Genomic DNA, 18,519 nt, shown 5'->3' with positions numbered 1-18,519 from the left:
GTTGCTTTAAAAACCGTTGGCAAGTTTATTTATTTACTCTTATTTATTTTTTAAAGGTCTTATTTATTGAGAGGGAGAGAGAGAAAGCATAAGCAGGAGGGAAGGGTAGAGGGAGAAGCAGACTCCCCACTGAGCAGGACTCAGTCCCAGGAACCTGGGATCATGATCTGAGCTGAAGGCAGACGCTCAACTGACTGAGCCACCCAGGTGCCCACTGTTGGCAGGTTTAATATAACTGGATACAGAATTTGAAATCCCCTCTCTGATGAACAGAGTTAATCTTCACATCCAAGCTGAGAAGAAGAGACAGAGCAAACCCTCAGACATGAAAGGCCTACTTGACTTTTGCAGGACCTAAAGAAAATCTGTTAGCTCTTTCTGTAGGGAGAGATGCCCTGCTGCCTTCACTGCTACTGAGCCTACCATGGGAGAAAGGGCAAAAAAAGGCAAACCTGGTTGCAAACCCTACTGTCCCAGCATCCTCCTGCTACAAGCCAGGGTGTGGCAGGATGAGGATCTGCTCTACTTCAAATGGTGATCACAGTGTGAATCCATTGAGTGATCGAATAGTGGCATTTCTAATTCTTGAACCAGCATTCAAAGCTTCACTGCTACCTTCCCAAAAGCTTTATCTTCAGTAATACCCTACCAATTTAGAGTAAATAATAATAATAATAATGATAATAATAATAATAACAATAGCTACCATTTATTGAGCACCTATTCTACTCTGTGCCAGGCACTGTGCTAGGCACTTTTCGTACAATATCTAATTTAAATCCTCACAACAACCCTGTGAGGTAGGTATTATTATCATCATTTTACATATGAGGGAATTGAGGCTCAGAGAGATTAAATAACTCTCTTATCATGAAACCAAAAAGTAGTAGAGCTGGAATTCAAACCCAGAACAACCTGACTCCAAATCCTATGCTCCTGTGAATTAGAGTAGAGGCAGAGGGGAGAGGAAGGACCATATTTAAGAAAGATTTTTGGAGTGGAATGATATGTTGACTCGTAAGATATGAGTAGGAATCTAAGCCCATACATGTTCCTAGCTGGTGTGCCTATGTAGAGTGTGATAAAGATCACCAGGATCGGAATTCAGGAACATACTTGATGGGGGAAATGAGTTGAGTCCATATGGATATGTCCATGTTGATGTCCAGTGGGTGATAATGCAGATCTCAGATTTGGAGGCAAATTGTGGCTGGAGATATGTGTTTTAGAATCAGCGGCGTATCAGGGACAATTGAGGACATCAGGATAGATGATATCATTTGAAAAGTAAACATAGAGGAAAGAGAGAAGTGAACCAAAGATGGAACACTGGGAGCACCAACACTGAAGGCATGAGCAATAGTGAAGTTGAACATGAGCGATAGTGAAGTTGAACATGGCAGAGTCAGAAAAGGAAAAGTAGGGAGGCAGCCCTGTAGTGGTGGCTAGAGAAAGCCATGGCCTGGATTGGGAGCAAACCTAGAGCTCCTAGAAGGCAGGAAAGACCGAGTCATGCTTCTAACACAGCCCTTGGTCGCCAAAAACCCCAGGAAGTATTGGTTAAATGAATGAATGCCAAAAATGTCCCTACCCTAGTTTGCCCCAAAGCCTGGAGCTTAAGACTTAATCCTACTCTTGACACCCCAGTCCTAAAAATATGGATGGCTAGGTGAGCCAGGAGAATTAACAGAAGAGGTTTAAAGAGAAAGTCATGATTTGCTTCAACTGGAGAATAAGGTAAAAAATAAAACCTGGCACTTTAGTAGGAGTCCCAGAAGTCCCTTGCCCAACCTTTTTCTGTGATTGTGAAATCAGGGAAGGGTGTATGGGGTGAGGGTCAGGGTGAGAACCACCTGCCAGTTGCCTGCGGAGTCCTCTGCTGAGCCTAACCTGAGCACCAATTCACGAGCTTTATCCAGGTAGAAAGATGATGGGGACATGTGTGGGAGGCTTGAGGGGTATAAGGGGAGAGGGAAGTCAGGGAACCAGCCCTACAACCTGGGAGAGAGGGTCCAGCCCTCTGGGTAGGGACCAGCCTTGAGGCTTAAGTGAACTTACATAGGCACATATGTGTATGTGTGTCTGTGAGAGAGAGAGAGAAAGAGAGAGAGAGGGAAAGAGAGAGAGAGGGAAAGAGAGAGAGAGAGGAACGGGGCACCCTCTGGAAAGGGGAACAGAGTCTCTCATACATGGGTGAGAGGCTGAAGCCTTCCACAAAAGCCTAATGACTCAGCATGCTGAGGTGGGGGTGTGGGAGCTGAACATCCTTGGGAAGCCCTGAGGGGCTGCTGAAGCAGGGTTCCTGGTCTCCTCGGAGGCTGGGCCTCCCCTTGCTGGGGGCTCACAGAAAGTCAAACAGCCCGAAATTCTTGGCTGCTCCAGGCCCAGGAAAAATTGAGGGAAGAAAAAAGAAAGAAAAGAAATGTTTCAGGCCCAGAGGTGAGATGAGCCTGCTGGTTAGTAGGGTTAGGGGTCTGAAGGAACCAGCACACAGGGCGGGCATGGGGGTGCAGGTATAGGGGTAGAGCGGATATGCTTCCTGGAAGCCACCAGCAGCTCAGGCAACTGAGGGGGGCCCCTTGGGCTTCCAGTAAAGGTCCGCACAGGCTGGGATAGCTTGGATGCTTACTGGGACTACGGCTCTAAGGTATAGTACTGAGGCAGCCCTGGGGGGGTGCGGTGGGTGGTTAGGAGGAGGAGTAGATGAAGCAAGTATTTTTTGGTGTCAGTACTGTGAGGGGGAAAGTTAGGAAATTGGCACACATGCTCGAAGGGATGCAGTTAATGGAGGGCTGATGAAGCGGAATGAATGGTGCAAGGTTGCTGAGGGGGGGAAAGTGAGGATGAAGGGACAAGCAGGCCCAAAAGGGGTCTGCTGGGGTCAACTCCTGAAGTGTGTGTCGGAAATAAGGAGCAGCACCAGCAAGTCGGGGCTCAGGGACATGAAGCATCCTGGGAAGGCCTATGCAGCAGTTAGTAGGCAGGGGGACAAGCTGGGGCTGGTGGCAGGTTAGGGGCCGCAGTGGCGACCGGTGGGTGCACCCCGCCCTCACTGCGCCCAGCGAGCAGTTAGCGCGCCTGAATTTAGTTCAATTTATTTCCCTTTCAGGTACCAGACAAAGTAAAAAAGAAGGACGGATGGAGAGAGGGACGCAGCTGCCGGGGGGAGCGGGATCGACGTGGGGGAGGGGCCCTGTTCACATCACATCCACAAAGAACTCACTGGGGTTTCCCATGGCCATGCGGAAGGACTGTCTGCTGGCTGTCAGTTCGGGGGGCACAGAAGCCAGGTCGCGGCCCGGAGGGGCTCCTGGGGGCCCCATGGCCGCGGGCGGTGGGGGCATCATCAGCATGGGGGGACCGTAGAGAGGGGGCACGCCAGGGGGACCGTAGCTCGGGTGCGTGTGGTGGCTGCGCAGGCTGCTGGCCATTGAGTGGTGGCTGCGGTGGCTGTGCTCGCTGGCAGCAGGCCCCGAGCGCTCGCTGGGCGCTCTTTCCCGTGGCCCCCGCAGGCTGCTGCGGGTTGTGTGGTCCGACTCGCTGCCGCTGCCTCCCGACTTCGAGTCTCCGGCCTTCGGGTCCTTCTCCTTCCTCCGGTCGCTGCCGCTACGGTTGGAGCCACTGCTCCGGCTACCTGTAGGGGACAGGCAGGCCCAGGGTGGGGGATGCTCAGAGCTTGCAGAAGCGGCTCTGGGCTCTCCTGTGCCCCCACCATCGCTGCTTCTGCCTTACCTTCACTGTGCTGACTGCTGGCGCTGCCCCCACCATAGCTGTACCCCAGCTCTGGGAAGCCTGGGTGCGGGTTGTAGGGGTGTGGGGGTGGCGGGTACTGGTAAGGGAAAGCCATGGGCCAAGGGGCGGCCCCTGGGTGTGGCAAAGGGGCCAGCGTGTCCTGGTCAGAGGCACCACTGGAACCGTCGTGATCATGGAGGGACAAGTTGGCCATGTCTGTGGAGGGGAGGAGAGGGCCAGATGAGCTGGGTCTATCCCACGCCCCCACACCCCTAGGTCAGGAGACAGAGGTCCCCACTCTAGGTTGGGTTGGGCACATTTATGACGACACCTAACACCTGTGGTAGTTTATCCCCAAAATGAGAGGAGGCACAGGTCAGAGATCTCTTACTTCTTCAGACCCCCTCCACCACCCATCTGAGATGGTGGAGAGGGAGACCCTTGTAGACACAGCACCAAGGGAAACCCTCCTCAGGAAGGCCCTAAGCCCCCACTTCAGATGCTCAATGCCCAATCCTGACACCCAACTCCCATTCCCAGGGAGGCCCCCTTCCAGGGGTCTGACAGTTTCTCCTCCTTCCTTAGTAAAATGGAAGAAGTAGCAGAAGACTTAAACAGGCAACGTTCTCTGTTCACTTAGGGGAGTGCGGGCAGCTGAACTAGCAGACAGGTACTGCAAACCTGCAAGTCATTAGGCATGATCAAAGCCCTTCACCTCATGCAGATGTTACCACCAGCCTGTGAAGAGGGCATCAGTCACATTTTTTCCAGATGAGGAAAGTGAAGTCCAGAGAGGTTAAATGACCTGCTTGAGGGCAATCCAAACTGTGGCCAGAGCAGAAGCTAGGAGTTACTTATTTTCTTCTTACCTTTCCAGATGAGTCATTAATAAAGAGTAGGGAGCAGCTGGGGGAAACTTAGGTGAAACTTTGCCCTCTCCCTTCACCTAGGACTAAAAAAAGTACCCATTATAGGCCAGGACAAACATAGGCCTTTCAGAGCACCCCCGTACAGAAGGGACTTGGCCCGAATGGATTTTCTGGTGCTGTTGGGTACGGTGGAAAGGCCTCAGAAAGAGAACCACTTAGGTGCCTCCTCTGTGCCCTCCACCCCATTCCCAGCCAGGCCTCATTCTTCACAGTATTAACAATACTTGTTTCACGACTCTGGTTCCCCCAAGAAATCGTGCACTCCTTAAGGCCAAGACTGCCCACACCAATGTTGGAACTACTTGAAAAGGAATACAAGGGGCCACCAGAAGTGATGACCTACCTGGGACACCCCTTGCTCACACCTCATCATACCAGGTCCCAGAGCTCTGAGAGAGCTGGAATTGCCCTACCAGCCAGCTGTTGGATACAGATGGAGCCCTTTGTAAGTCAGCTCAAGTTTCCAGGAGAGAAGAGGTCAGGAGAGGGGATGTGAGAGGGCTGAGGCAGTCTGTGGAGTCTACCAGTTAAGCCATCAGACTGCCAAGGCCTGCAGCTAGCATGGGGGATGGTGATGGTGAGGAGCAGGGGCTGGCCATGGCTCATGCCCCAAGGACTGGTGACTGTTTCAACCTCCAGGCTGCTGTCCTGAGGGGAATGACTAGAGGCTTCTGGGGATCCCAGGTCCCCGATTCTTTCCTGCTGAGGAGGCTGAGGAGACCTTGGCCAGTGAGAAGAAAAAGACCTGTCAACATATCCCTGAGCTGGGCCTCTGAGGGGCCTTGGCCCATGGATAAGGCCCCAGGAGGCCCCAGGGATAGAACATCTCTTGAGCAAAAACCACAGCTACCTTGAGAAGCTTTAAGGGTCCCTGGAGGTTCAGAGCCAGGGCTGATTTCTGCTAATGATAACAATAGTAACCACACAGGATCGTGTCTAAGAAGCCATTGATTATAAGATGCACCCCAATTTCAGAGATATTGAAATGTGAAAGAAATATTCACCTTAGAATCAATTAAATTTATGAATAATGGAGAACTTTTTTAGAGCACTTACTGTGAACCAAACATGGTACTAAAAGCATTATACATGCTGTTTTAACCTCCAAACAGCTCTGATAGGTTCTACTGTTGCCTCCAACTTACAGATCAAGAAATTGAGGCAATGAGAGGTTGTCACTTACCATGTTCACATAGAGAGGGTGGAACTGGGATTTGAACTCAGAACTGTCCAACTCCAAAACCCTATGCACCCATCACCCTCCATCATGAACTTGTGCTTTGCAGCAACAGCCTTTCTAGTCTTAGAACCTCACGTGAAACATTTTAAGTCAGTTTTTGGACTCCAGCCAGCAAGCATCTCTGGGCAGATAAAAGGCTCCCTGAGGCAGAGGCGGATGCTGGGAGGGGGCTTCTGAGCCCTGAGCAATACTGTCCTGTTTTGAGGACTCCCCTTTCTTCCCAAGGGCTGTCTACATGCTCAGGAGGAGAAGGGGGGTTCCCTGAAGACCTTTCCTCCTTAAAAGCCCTCACTGGCTTTGCACTCTCTCAGGACCAAGTCCAGAATGTTCGGGGCAGCTTGCAGAGTCCTAAGCTGGCCCTGACAGTTTATTTTCAGTTTCATCCCAAGACAGCCCATCCTCAAGGGTCTGAGGAGGCTAGGGACTTGGGGCCTCAGGCTAGCCCCAGGTCCTGCCTTGGTGGAACCTGCTTGGTGCTGGGAAGGTGACTTAGGGGCCAATGGTAGGATCTTTGTTTGACCTGGCTAAGGCAATGTTTCTGCAACACCACATACCTAGGCAGCTCCAGATGATAGCAAGAAAAAGGACTCTGGAGCCAGAAAGACCTGGACCCAAGGCCTAACTCCTCTGCATCTGGCTGTGAGAATGGGTGGACTATTTAACTTCTTTAAGTCTCAGTTTCCTCGGCTGAAATAGGGACGGTGATCCATCTTCCCGAAGGTGAGGAGGCGGGGGTTATGAGAACTGAGTGAGGGTGAGATGATGCTCAGAAACAACCAGCATAGGCCAGAAACAGAGGAGGCACTTAGAAAATGCCAGCCCCAAGATGGGGATGCAGAGCAGGTGAAAAGGCCTGAATGGGCTCTGCTTCTACTAGAGAGGGAGGCCTGTGTCAGGCCTCAAGCTGGGCCCCCAGCCTGGCTGCCTGCTCATGCCTCATGGGGGCTCCCTGGGGTCTGCTGCCACATCCTTGTGCACCTCCCCACTCCCAGCCAGGACAGAGCAAGGAGGTGGGGGAGGCACGTACTGCCACAGAGGTCACCGAAGATATAGTAGCACTGCTCAGAGAAGGTGATCTTGTTGACAGTGTGGCGGATGAAGCCGGCTTTTAGCAGGTTGCTGGCATACTTTCGAGCCTCTCTCCGGTCCGTGAAGCCTTCTACGTTGTGGTATAGCCAGTCCACCACATCCGAGCCTGGGGGCAAGGCCACCACTTGACTGGGAGGCCCACCTGACTTGGGCTCCTCTGACCTCCCAGAAGCCACAAGGCTGAGGCTGGTTCCAGCTCAAGGGAGTGGCCCAAGGGAGATCTTCAGCCCCCAGCCTGCCCTGCCCCATCACTCCCCATCCCGTCCTTCATCCCACCATGCAGCCCTCTCACCGATGAAAGCGTTGGGGATGGTAATCTTGAGCCACATGCGGTCACGGACCTCCAGCCCAGATTCAGGGGAGGCCATGGCTTTGACAATGGCGGCCATGTCACTGTGGATGGACAGGTGGAAGTCATCTAGGCCTGGGGTTGGGAAGCAGAATGGTGAGGCAGAAAGAGGCTACAGAGTTAGGTAGAGAGGAGTCTGCTCTGCAGCTCTACCATCTAATGACTACGGACCAATGGTGGGCACATTACTGACTTGTAGGACACTTAATTTCCTCCTCTGTAAAAATAGGGACTTTAATATTTATTTTGCAAGGATTTTTTTTTTTTTTAAAGTAGGCTCCATGCCCATTGTGGAGCCTTGAACACAGGACTTGTGCTCACAACTCTGAGATCAAGACCTGAGCTGAGATCAAAAGTCCAATGCTTAACCAGCTGTGCTACCCAGGTGCCCCATATTTTGCAAGGATATTTGAAGAGAGAATTAAATAATATAAATGAAGGTGCTTAGCATAGTGTATAACATGTGTGTTACAGTAAAAATGGCAGTCATTTACTGAGTGCTTACTTCATGCCACATCCTGGGATGGGGGCCTCACTTATATCCTCTCATTAAACCCTCCCTCCCTCGCCCCGGAACCCAGTAGAGTGCATATCATTAGTCCCATTTTACTAGAGGAAACTGAGGCTCACAGGGTGCTCAATACAGGCTCAGAGGCAAACACTGTTTAGTGAGGGTCGGGTGTCCACTGAGGGAAGCTGCAGTGTGAGGTAGCTGGAATGAACTCAGCCCCCTCTCCAGCCCCCTCTGACTTTGAAGCAAGAGTCTCCATGTGGGCCTTCATCAGTCCCTCCCACCCGGCCCTGCCTGCTGGGCCTAGGGGGCAGGGCTGGACACTCACGCTCTGTGTCAGGGATGGAGCTGGTGATGGAAGAGCTGGTGGAGGTGATGGTGCTCAGGGAGGGGCTCATGCCATAGGCAGGGAAGGTGCCGGTCATGGCTGCAGTGTGGGAGACCCAGGCTGCAGGGTCAATGGGCCGGATGGGCTCGCCTGCAGGGAGGAGAAGAGTCAGGGGCTGCCCACTGCCAGGCCCCACAGGGAAGGTATGAGGGTTCAGGGGAACAGAGAAGTATGGAGAGACAGGGTTCACGTGTACCAAGCACCAGCTTTAGGGCCGAGTCCCCCAACCACTTACTCCTGGGCAGTGTGAAGCAACCACGTGGACTTGGGTCCCAGCACTTGGCTACAGTCAGGGTGATGGGCCTGAAAGCAAGGGGGCTCCTAGTGAGGGCTGGATGCATGGAGTCCAGATAAGCCCCCTGCCTGACGGCCAGAAGTGCCTGCTCCCTCCTTCCCATGTCCCGTCCCATCCATACCCCGGTTTGTGCACAATCTCCCGCAGGACCCTGACTGCGTCGTCATTGCTCATGTTTTCAAAGTTGATCTCGTTTACCTGGGAGAGAGGGTCAGAAGTGGGATAAGCAGCTGGGCTGGGGAGATGGGTAGGGAAGCTGAGCTTAATGGATCAGGAGGTCTTCCCCCTACCAAGCAGTGGTCTCTAAATGAGCCGGTACAGGGATGGGGATTATCCCCCTACGCCCCAACCCCAGCACCACCTCCGAGGGCAGCGGTACCTGTAACAGCATATCTCCTGGCTCGATGCGTCCGTCCGCAGCCACAGCCCCACCCTTCATGATGGAGCCAATGTAGATGCCTCCGTCACCGCGCTCGTTGCTCTGGCCCACAATGGAGATGCCCAGAAAATTGTACTTTTCTATAGAGAGTGACACAACCTTAAGAGGGGAATAAGGTTCCTGCCCAAATTCTGAGTCCCTTATTAGAAAAGGGTGGAAAGGGATGGGAACTAACGTTTCAGTGAACCTGAATCAGGCCCTGTGCTCAGTATGGTCACGCATACTTCCATTTAGCCTTTGCCAGCTCTGCCACAGGGCCTCTTAGTCCCATTTTACAAAGCAGGCAACTGAGGTTCGGAGAACCTCAATGACTTTTCTAAGCCATTAAGTTGCAAAGCCAGGATTCAACTCAGACTTAAATTCTAAGGTTGGGGCTCTTTTTACTACATTAAGCTATCTCCTAAAGACAGCACCTAGGGCAGAAATCAGAGAGTGAAAAAGCAATGGCTGAAAAAGGGAAGGGGGATAGGAATCAGGAATTACTTCCTCCAGGAAGCCTTCCCTGATGCCATCCTCTATTTCCACAGCTCTCTGTGCTTACCTCTGTCATAGCCCTGATAGTGAGCTACTGAAATGGTCAGTTGATGTACCAGTTTATGTTTATGAGAGAATGCTCCTCGGGGGCAGGGAACATATCTTGTACCTCTCTGAACTCCTCAAGTCTGCCCAGTATCTGGCATACAGTAGGTAGGCCCTCAAGAGTATTGTTTCACCAGACTCACCCATGTTGAGAGTGACAGTGATGATGTTGAGTGACATGGTGGAGTCCGTGATGCTGCTAAAGGATGAGGACTGAAATAGACAGAGGCACTGAGCAGCATGCAGGGGTGGCAAGAACTCACTGCTCCCACCTAGCTCCTTCTCAGCCCTCGGCCTCCCCTCCCCTCTAAGGCTCAAACACTGGCCCAAAAGAAGGGGGTCTAAGGAAGCACACAGCCTGGATCTGCCTGCACAGGGCTCAGTCTGCCCCCACCCAACCCTGGCCTCTCAAGTCCCGTACCCGTTCAATCCGCGAAACCTTCTGCTTCCTCCGCCGCCGCTTATGTCTTCTCATCAGGCGCGAGGCACTGCTCTGCTCTGTGGAACTGCTGAACCTGGGGGGCCCACAGTCGTTCCCCACCAGGCTGGCCCAGCCCTGCCCCACAAGAGGCACCGCAGGGCCCAAGTCCCTTATGCAAAGCCCACAGCCCTCCCAGGGTCCCACCATCCTGGGGGGAGGAAGGTGGGGGTCAGGGCTCCTCGGGGGTCACCTGCCCCATAGTATCAATGAAACCAAAGCCCCACCTGCTAGTAGAGTCATCCTCATCCGAATCAAAGAAGCTGGTGGTCTCTAACTCGCTGCTCATAAGGGTGGATGAGCTATCATAACCCCCTGGCTCTCGCCGCCGCTCCCCCTTTGCAGTTCCATTTAGCCGGGTTGCTGCACGGAACAGATGTAGCTGTGTTCACAGTGCCCATGCAGCAGGGAAGGGAGGCACAAGGCTGGGCTTGGGGCTGCACTGGGGTCAGGCATACCCAGAGCTCAGGAAAGGGCAAAGAAGTGGGTAGCTGAATGGAAGCAATGAGGGAAGGCATAGGGATGGGGAGGAAAGGCGTCTGTTCAGGGAAGACGCACTGTGCTCTGGACCGTCCCTCCTGCGTGGCCGTTCGCGCTGGGCAGACACCAAGGAGTCCGTCTCTGTGTCATTGTCCAGGTTCTCCTGGCTGCCTCCACCAGCATGAGGGCTGTGGAGAAGAGAGGACTTGGTGGGAGAGGGGGCAGGCTGGGGGTTCCCTCCCCTTAGCCCTGGGCTGAGCTGATGCAGGCCTCCCCCATGGGCCCACTCCACTCTCAGGCCACACTCACTGGAAGGATGGGGGCCGGGAGTCCCCAATGCCTCCTGTGCGCTCCATGGGCGGTGGCAGTTCTGATGGGTTGTCGGCACAGAAGGGAGCTGGCTCTGGGTGGGAGCCCTCAGCAGATACCAGCTGACGGGGAAAGAATGGGTGGTAGTATGGTACAGGGGCACCAGGGAAACAGCAGATAGCTGGCTTCCGGCATGGCATGCAGACTTGGGGAGAATGAACCAGGGGATATGGAGGCAGGAGAGACAGGACTGTGCAAGGTCAGCTGGGATGACGACTGGACTCACTACTCACAGATGGGGAGGATGGAAGGCAAGAGCTACTGAAGTGGGATGGGGGCAGAGAACAAGGGTCAGTGGTCCCAGACAGAGGTTGGCTGGAACCTGTGGCAAAGTGCCTCAAAGGGCATAGGAGACATCTGTGTCTCTGATGAGTGTTTCTGTCCCTCCCTTCCCCACATTCCATCTCCCCACCCACAGCTTTCACCAAGGCTACAGAATCTGGGGTGAGAAACAATTCAGGTGGAAAACTCAGGGGAGAGTCAGATATTGAAGTATAAAACCACTAGCTATAATCTTAGCAATGCTTTTCCTGTCTAGTCCACAGCAGGGATGCAGGAGGAAAGAGGGCTGAGGAGGGCTCCTTACCCAAGACACCACCCGGCCATTGAAGCAGGGCAGCTTGGCATTGTCGTCAGAGATCTCCTCCTTCACCACTCTGCAGGGAAAGGGTGGGGGTATCAGAGTGAGCTTTCTAGGGTGGAAATGGAAGGGTCCTCACAATCCTAACTCAAGGGCCCATCCACCCTAAACTGGGAATCATGTCACCAGCCTAAGCGTATTCAAATGGGAGCAGAAGTGGGGGTCCCCCAGGGACCGCTCTTTAGCACCACCAGGAAGACACCAGCCCTGCCCAGGCCAGATGCCATCCTAGGGTGTCCTCTCAGTTATCAGGTGATTGCAAATTACACCTGACAAATTGCTGTCCCCCATAAATGTGGCTACTCCCTAGAATTCCAAGAGTGTGTTATCCAGTCCCAATATAGCTCTTCTGGGCTGAACTTACTCTTTTCCTCTGAACCTAAACTAGGAAAAAGCACACCCTTATTTCTGTCTTTTCCTTCTTGGGAATCCTGATATTCTTCTGGGAGGCGTGGATGAAGAGTTTAAGCAAATTAGGAAAGAGAAGGGGAAAAGGTGTCTAATGAACATCCCTCACTGCCATTATGCTAACAGTACCAACTGCTCTCATTTACTAAGCATGAATCATGGGCCAAGCACTAAGCTAAGCACTTTACTTGGGTCATTTACTACTCACAGCAATGCTAAGATAGATACAAATGGGAAAACTAAGGCTCAGTAGGTTCAGAAACTCACTTACAGTCACACACTAATAAAAACTGGAATTTGAATCCTAGTCAGCATGATTCTTTAGCCTTTATTCTTACTTATTATACCATCGTATCTCCCTATAGTTAGAATGTATAATCTTCACATCACCCTCATTGTGAGGACAAGATCCTCATTTTACGAGTACAGAAATGGAGAAACATTCAGTAGCTTGTTCCAGGTCACAGAGCTAGAAGATGTCAGAGTTGGAATTCAACCCCAAGCTTGCCTGATTGCAAAACCTATGGTCTTTCCATGGTATTTCACATTTTTTCTCTTACAATGACAGGTGATGTGGACCCGTATGGGTGGTGGTAGTTGGGGGAGGAAACAGTGATGTGGGCAGGGAGGGGGTGGGATGTGTACAGGCACGTAGTTTGGCTCGGGGGATACATCAAGGCAAGAAGTCAGACCACGATTACAGTTTGGGGCTAGGGAAAGGAATGGAAAAGTTTGAGGACCCCAGACTGTGTCAAACACTCTAGGAGTACAGAGCTGGAAAGATGTGATCAGGGGCAAGAGGAAGACACACGCCTGGGGTTGTGAGCAGAGAGGGAAGACAGCAAGAAAGGAGACTGGGAAGCCTAGTCCTTCCTTGTTCTTGGAGCAGCTTCTGCCCAGAGCCGGGAACGTGCTTGGCTCCTTATGCTGCTCACATTCTTGGACTCACAGTAAAGTTCAAAGACCGAGCCTGCCCTTCTCCCTCCCATCTAGCTCTGGTTCCTCCACCATTTCCAACCCCACAAAGACCCTGGGAAAACAGCTCTAATCATTCTGGTCAAGCCCACGATGGCAGAAAGCCCAAGGATAGAACATGCTGAAAAGAAGGGACATGGAGATAGCTCAGAGTCATCAGCCAGGCTGGCCAGAAGATACCCTAAGCTTGCAGTCCAATATGGGACCTGGGGCCCAAAGGAAAATGGGGTATGTGGGTCGCATGGCAGAGACTGACCTGCTCTGGAGAGGGTCTCCCTGTGGTGGGAAACTGCTGCTGAGTCCCCACCACACCACCCCCACCCCCAGCAGGCCCCACCACGCAGCTCCAATGCTACAGATGTTTCCTCTCTTTCTAGGGGTCACCGACAGGTCGCCAAGGCTCTGCTGACTCATAACAATCAGCTGATCTTCAGCAACATTCTTGGGGGACCTCAGACAGGCCTCCCTCTCCCATCATGGAGATGAATGGCTCATGGTTGCATAGCACACACACACACACACACACACACACACACACACACACACACACACACACGCCCCAAGCAGAGTTGAACAAATCTGGGTTCTAATTCTGCCACATATTAGCTCTCCTAGCTTAGAGAAATTTCTTGACTTTTCCAAACCTTTGTCTTACCCTGGTAAGTGGGACTTGTGAATGCCTGGCATGATCTTGGCTTACAATAAAAGCTAACTATTAGCTGTGCCAATTTTTAGCAGTTTCCATACTCTCTCTCCAACTTGGTGTAAGTTTCTAAGGGCAGGGACCAAACAAATCTGCACATCACTTATTGTCCATCGTTGTTCAATTAAAAAGCCTTTGCTAAGAACCCAGCAGGTTTTAAATCCTGTGCTTGCTACTATATAAACTTCAAGGTGCATCAGACCAGGAGCCTGCCTTGTCCTTGGAGGTTATGGTCCAATGGATAGTTCATGCAAGTATATTGCAAGTGGGAAGTGGTCAGAGCCATAAGAGCAGCAGATGTGTGCACTGGACAAACATCTGTTGAGTATTTCTTAGGTGTCAGGTCCTGGCTAGGAGCTGGGTAGGTGTAACGATAAATGGGATAAAGTGCCATAACTTTCAAAGCTCAATGCAGAGGATGGGGCAATATGCACGTGGGGAAGACAAGGGAAGAGCAATGTGCTCTGAGGAGAAGGCCCAGAGGCACAGCAGTATGTGACATAGAGCGAGGAACAACACAGTTGGTAGCCCAACTTCCCAAGTTGCTCCCGCCCACCTCAAGGCCACTCTAGCTGCCATCCCCCATCTCCCTCAGTGCTGAAAATGTTTATTCTTCTTCCATTTTGCAGCAGTTTAAGAGGGTCTGGCCTACCTTAGCTTGACAAATACTTCTGGAGACCAGATGGGAGTTGGGGAGTCCTCCGGCTTCACCAACTGGAACCTCAGAGGGTGAGCTTGGAGAGCAGCCTTTCTCCTCTGACCCACTCTCCCAGCTGTCAGCAGAGGTCGCTGGCCTCTACCTGATCCTGCTCTCAAGGGGCTAAGCCCTATCACCTCAATAGTTTGCCAAGGCTCAGCATCTCCTTCAGAGAGGACGTATCTGTGCAATGGTGACGATAATAGTAACACCTACAATTGTGTGATTAAGGCCTTAGACTTTGGAGCCAGATTTCTGATGCAGAATCAAGCTCTGCCACTTACTTGTTGTGCGGCCTTGGGGAAGTTACTTACTTTTTCTCTGCGCTCTAGTTTCTTCCTCTATAAACTGGGGATATTACTACTTATTTCATAGGGCTGTTAAGATGACTGCATGAGTAAAGATTTGAAAAGCATTTAGATCAGTGCATGCACACTGAAGCATCATAAGAAGAGTCTGTTAAATAAATAAAAGATATAAACTTCTCAGCTACTAGTTCTCTGTGACGAGACAGCCCTAGCCCTCTCCTGCTTAATAATCCTGGGAATAAAAACAAAATGAATCTCCTCCTTTGGCTTTGTTCTCAACCCTGTTAACACAGTCTACTAGGATACTTTGCCAAGGACGGTTCAAGTACCACCAATGTACGCAAGATCACTTCAGGCGCACCTGAATGAATGTTTAATTCAATAGTGAAGTATTTTATTTTTAACATATTTTAGAAAGAAATACAAATAGAAATTCAGACCTGTGACTTCATACTGATTGGGTCAAGCTAAGAAAGAGTGAGTGAACGGACAGTGGATTTAAAGAACAATATCAAGTCAACAGTGAGCAGATGAAATGGGGACCCTCCTAAGGCTGCAGTTAGGCCTGGCTTGAGCGCAGCCCGGGGGGGGGGAGTGGGAGGCAGCCCAGAGGGGTCTAGGTTTACAACAGGGGGCTAAGCCCATTGGGTTCAGGGGTGAGTTGATTATGTGGAGACACATACCTATCCTAGTCCCCCAAGGCATCCAGTCCCAGGGTGGCTCCAGCACGCTGGGCTCTAGAGGATTTGCCCTATCCCATATCCTGAGGGGGCATCTTGGTCTCTTCCAACTCTATTTTTCTCTTACCACACCAAGACATCTGTCCCCTCACTCTCACCCCTTGCAGATCAATCCTCCTTTAGAATCTTCCAGTCAGGGGTGTCTGCCTCTGGACTGAAGCCAGACAATCATTACTACATCAGGAGTACCCACCCCAGGGTAGGAACAGCAACAGAACCCAGAGTGGTCAGGAGCTGCACAGCACTTCCCACTGTACAAAGCACTCTCACACATAGGAGCTCATGGGCTCATCAAACCCTGAGTTCCGTGGGGAAAGGTGACAGCAAAACATATTAGGCAGAAGAGGAGAGAAGGTGCTTGCCTCCCAGGGCCAAAAGGGCAGGGGTCTCAGAAGAGAAGCCAGACTGATAAACACCAGGAAGGAGAATGTCTCCCTTCACTCAGCTCTGGGGCCTCAGCTCCAAAGAGCAGTGCAGGCCTCAGGATGGGGCTGGAAAGACAGCCTTTAGGCCTGGAGGGCCCGGGAAGGCCTTCCCCACAGGCCTCCAGGCCCAGTGCCCAGTTAGTGTGGGGCTGGCAAGTCTGGGGGCCTCCCCCTCCCCCAGTCCCTTGGGTGTTGGGGGGGTGGTGAGGGAATGGGCCAGGCTCCCCCTCCCAGGCCAGCTGCTACAGAACCTTCAGGCTCCAACATTCCATCCCTTCTTAAAGGGGAAGTCACTGCTTCCAAACTCCGCCTGTCCAAAGCCCTACAGCTGGATGGAGAAGACCCCGCCAGGGAGAGGAAGATGAAGAACACCAAGAGAGCTTCCTGGCCCTCCCATCCAGGCTCTGAGGCCCTTCCCAAGGTCTCCACCTTGGCTACCATCTGGAGGGAAAAGGCCCCAGTTCTGAAGGGAAATCAGCACCTAGGCCAGGGGGCACTTCTCAGGGGTCAGGCACTCCGATTCCTTGACAACATCCTAAACACCCCACAAGGAAGGGGAGACAGCTAAATAAACATTAGGTTTGCTGGCCTCAGCTTGCAGCCTGGCCCTAGAGCCCCCCTCCCACTCCCCCTCCCCCCAGTTCAAAGTCCTACAGTATAGCCCCTGGATGCATTACTCCAAATATGGCTCTGAGTTGGGAGCTGAAAAGATGGAGAGGGCAAAGGTTGGGTGTCAAACACCCCAAGTCTCTGCTAAAAAGGTGGCTTCCTTGGCAGGCGGCAGGTTGGGGGCTCTGGCTCTGGAATCTTGTGGAGGGGGGCTGTGTGTCTGTCTATGTAGGCCACTGGCTCTGAGGAGGTGAAGGGGGCTTGGAACTCTGGTTGCTTTGGGGGAGTTAGACGTCCTCCTAAACTAGGGGGGCCTACGTCCCCCACAAGAGGTAAAAGTAAAGTCCCTAAAGGGGCTTGAACTCCAGCCTCTGGAAAAACCAGGGGGGCCCCCAAATGCCCAAGTCGCCCCCTGGAATCCAGAGTAGGGCTAGAAGCCAGTGTAACAAGGGGAGTCCAAACTGGCCGAGTGGGCCCCGAGAAGCCGGAGGGGCCAGGGTTCCCAGGAGGTGAGGCAGGGGCCATCCTCACCCGAAATCGTCGTCCATAGACTTGAAGAAGAACTTATAGCTGGGTCGCTGCAGAACGCCTTTAAAGTCCGCCAAGGTGACGCGCTCGGCGGGCAGGGGTAGCTTCACAAGGTACGGCGTCTCCTGCCCGTCCAGGTGGTAGATGATCTTGGTCTCGCCCATGGCTCCGGCCTCGGGCCCGGCGGCCCGCGCGCGGCCTGCTCCCGCGGCCGGGCCGGGCCTCTCGGGCGGCGACGGCGCTCGGCGCGGCCCAGCGGCTCAGCCTAGCTCGGCGGCCGGCCGCAGCGCCAGCTCCCTTGTTCTCCGGCCGCTCCCGGGTCCCAGCGCCGCCTGCCGCCGCCGCCGCCGCCGCTTCCGCTCCCCACTCTCCCGGCTCTGCTGGCGACGGCGACTCTTCCGGTGGCCGCGGCCCTCCCGGCTCTGCGCGGCGGCTCGGCCCGCTCCCCTCCCCCGACCCCGGCGCGGCCCCGCCCCGGCGCGGCCCAGCCCCGGCGCGAGCTCCGCCCCCGGCAGCAGCAGAGCTGCGCTGGCCTAGCGGCAGATGGCCGGGCCCTGTACCGGGCCCCTTGGACACCCCGCCCACCCGCCGGGCGGTGAGATTGGCCGCCTGCGCTCGGATCCCAGACCTGCCGGGAGCTTGGTGGCGGTCACCTAGGCTCTCCAGACAGGGAAGGGCAGATCTCACCAGGATGGCAGCGTTCTCGGACTCATCAAACCCTGGCTCTGGACCCAAATGCTGTTCCTAGGCAGCCTGAGGTCACTCTGGCCCCCAGAGTTGGGAGGGGGGGGGCGGTTCTGACCAGGTATTGATGGAGGAAAGTGACCTTCCCGTGGCCCTTTCAGGGTCTGTTGGAAAGCATAGCAGCTGTCACTGAGTCTGCCAAACCGAGTTCCTTGAGGACAGAACGAAATCGAGTTCTGATTCCTTCTTAAAACCTCAGTATTGGGCACCTGGGTGGCTCAGTAGGTTAAGCGTCTGCCTTCCGCTGGAGTCATCGTCTTAGGGTCCTGCAATCCAGTTCCATCCGGCTCACTACTCAGCCGGGAGTCTGCTTCTCCCTCTGCCCCTCCCCTCTGCTCTGGCTCTCTCCCACTCTCTCAAAATAAATAAATAAAAACGAAAACCAAACCAAACCAAAACAAAAAACAAAAACCTCAGTACAATATCTAGGTGCAAAACCGTGGCTTAATAAACGGACTGATGGAGAATGAGTGCAAGAATGAAAATGAGTGGGGCGCCTGGGTGGCTCAGTGGGTTAAAGCCTCTGCTTTCGGCTCAGGTCACTGGGATCGAGCCCCACATCGGGCTCTCTGCTCAGCAGGGAGCCTGCTTTCCTTCCTCTCTGCCTTCCTCTCTGCCTACTTGTGATCTCTGTCTGTCAAATAAATTAAAAAAAAAATTAAAAAAAAAAGAATGAAAATGAGTGCATGACTGGGACAATAAATCTCAAATCAGAATTAGGTATAATGGGTCCCTGATAGATCTCTTCACCCCTTAGCTTTTAATCCATTTAATAAGTGGGTGCCCACTAAGGTGCAAGGCAAAATGTAGGGGATAAAGTGAAAACAAAACAGTTAAAGCTGCCCTCAATCAGGACTCACCTGA

The 18,519-nt window shown here is 52.9% G+C and overlaps 1 protein-coding gene across 2 annotated transcripts; it reads right to left on the bottom strand.

Annotated features, from left to right (window-relative positions):
• Positions 1 to 153: 153 nt before the first annotated feature.
• DVL3 (dishevelled segment polarity protein 3) lies at positions 154 to 17,350 on the bottom strand. Of its 2 annotated transcripts, XM_047731786.1 has the most exons (16): positions 16,915 to 17,350; positions 11,465 to 11,534; positions 10,819 to 10,940; positions 10,588 to 10,697; positions 10,257 to 10,392; positions 9,973 to 10,066; positions 9,695 to 9,764; positions 8,913 to 9,052; positions 8,655 to 8,731; positions 8,474 to 8,541; positions 8,179 to 8,328; positions 7,283 to 7,414; positions 6,929 to 7,096; positions 3,733 to 3,948; positions 3,224 to 3,634; positions 154 to 2,373 (listed from the first exon to the last, which is right to left on the bottom strand). In XM_047731786.1, exons 1-16 carry the CDS (start codon positions 17,073 to 17,075, stop codon positions 2,342 to 2,344), a joined length of 2,157 nt encoding a protein of 718 aa, XP_047587742.1. In that variant the 5' UTR covers positions 17,076 to 17,350; the 3' UTR covers positions 154 to 2,341. The 2 variants fall into 2 exon arrangements, with proteins under 2 accessions (XP_047587742.1, XP_047587744.1); XM_047731788.1 differs by lacking the exon at positions 154 to 2,373 and having other exon boundaries at positions 3,079 to 3,634.
• Between the last annotated feature and the right edge of the window lie 1,169 nt (positions 17,351 to 18,519).

This window comes from Lutra lutra, chromosome 1 (genome assembly GCF_902655055.1).
Source record: "Lutra lutra chromosome 1, mLutLut1.2, whole genome shotgun sequence".
Taxonomy (NCBI): domain Eukaryota; kingdom Metazoa; phylum Chordata; class Mammalia; order Carnivora; family Mustelidae; genus Lutra; species Lutra lutra.
This window is presented reverse-complemented; position numbering and strand designations above follow the sequence as displayed.

Coding starts and splice junctions, on each gene's coding strand:
- DVL3 (XM_047731786.1), bottom strand. CDS start 17,075: ATGGGCGAGACCAAGATCATCTACCACCTGGACGGGCAGGAGACGCCG. Junction 10,941..11,464: donor ATGGCCGGGTGGTGTCTTGG/GTAAGGAGCCCT, acceptor TTTCCCCGTCAG/CTGGTATCTGCTGAGGGCTC. Junction 10,393..10,587: donor GAGGGACGGTCCAGAGCACA/GTGCGTCTTCCC, acceptor TGTTCCGTGCAG/CAACCCGGCTAAATGGAACT.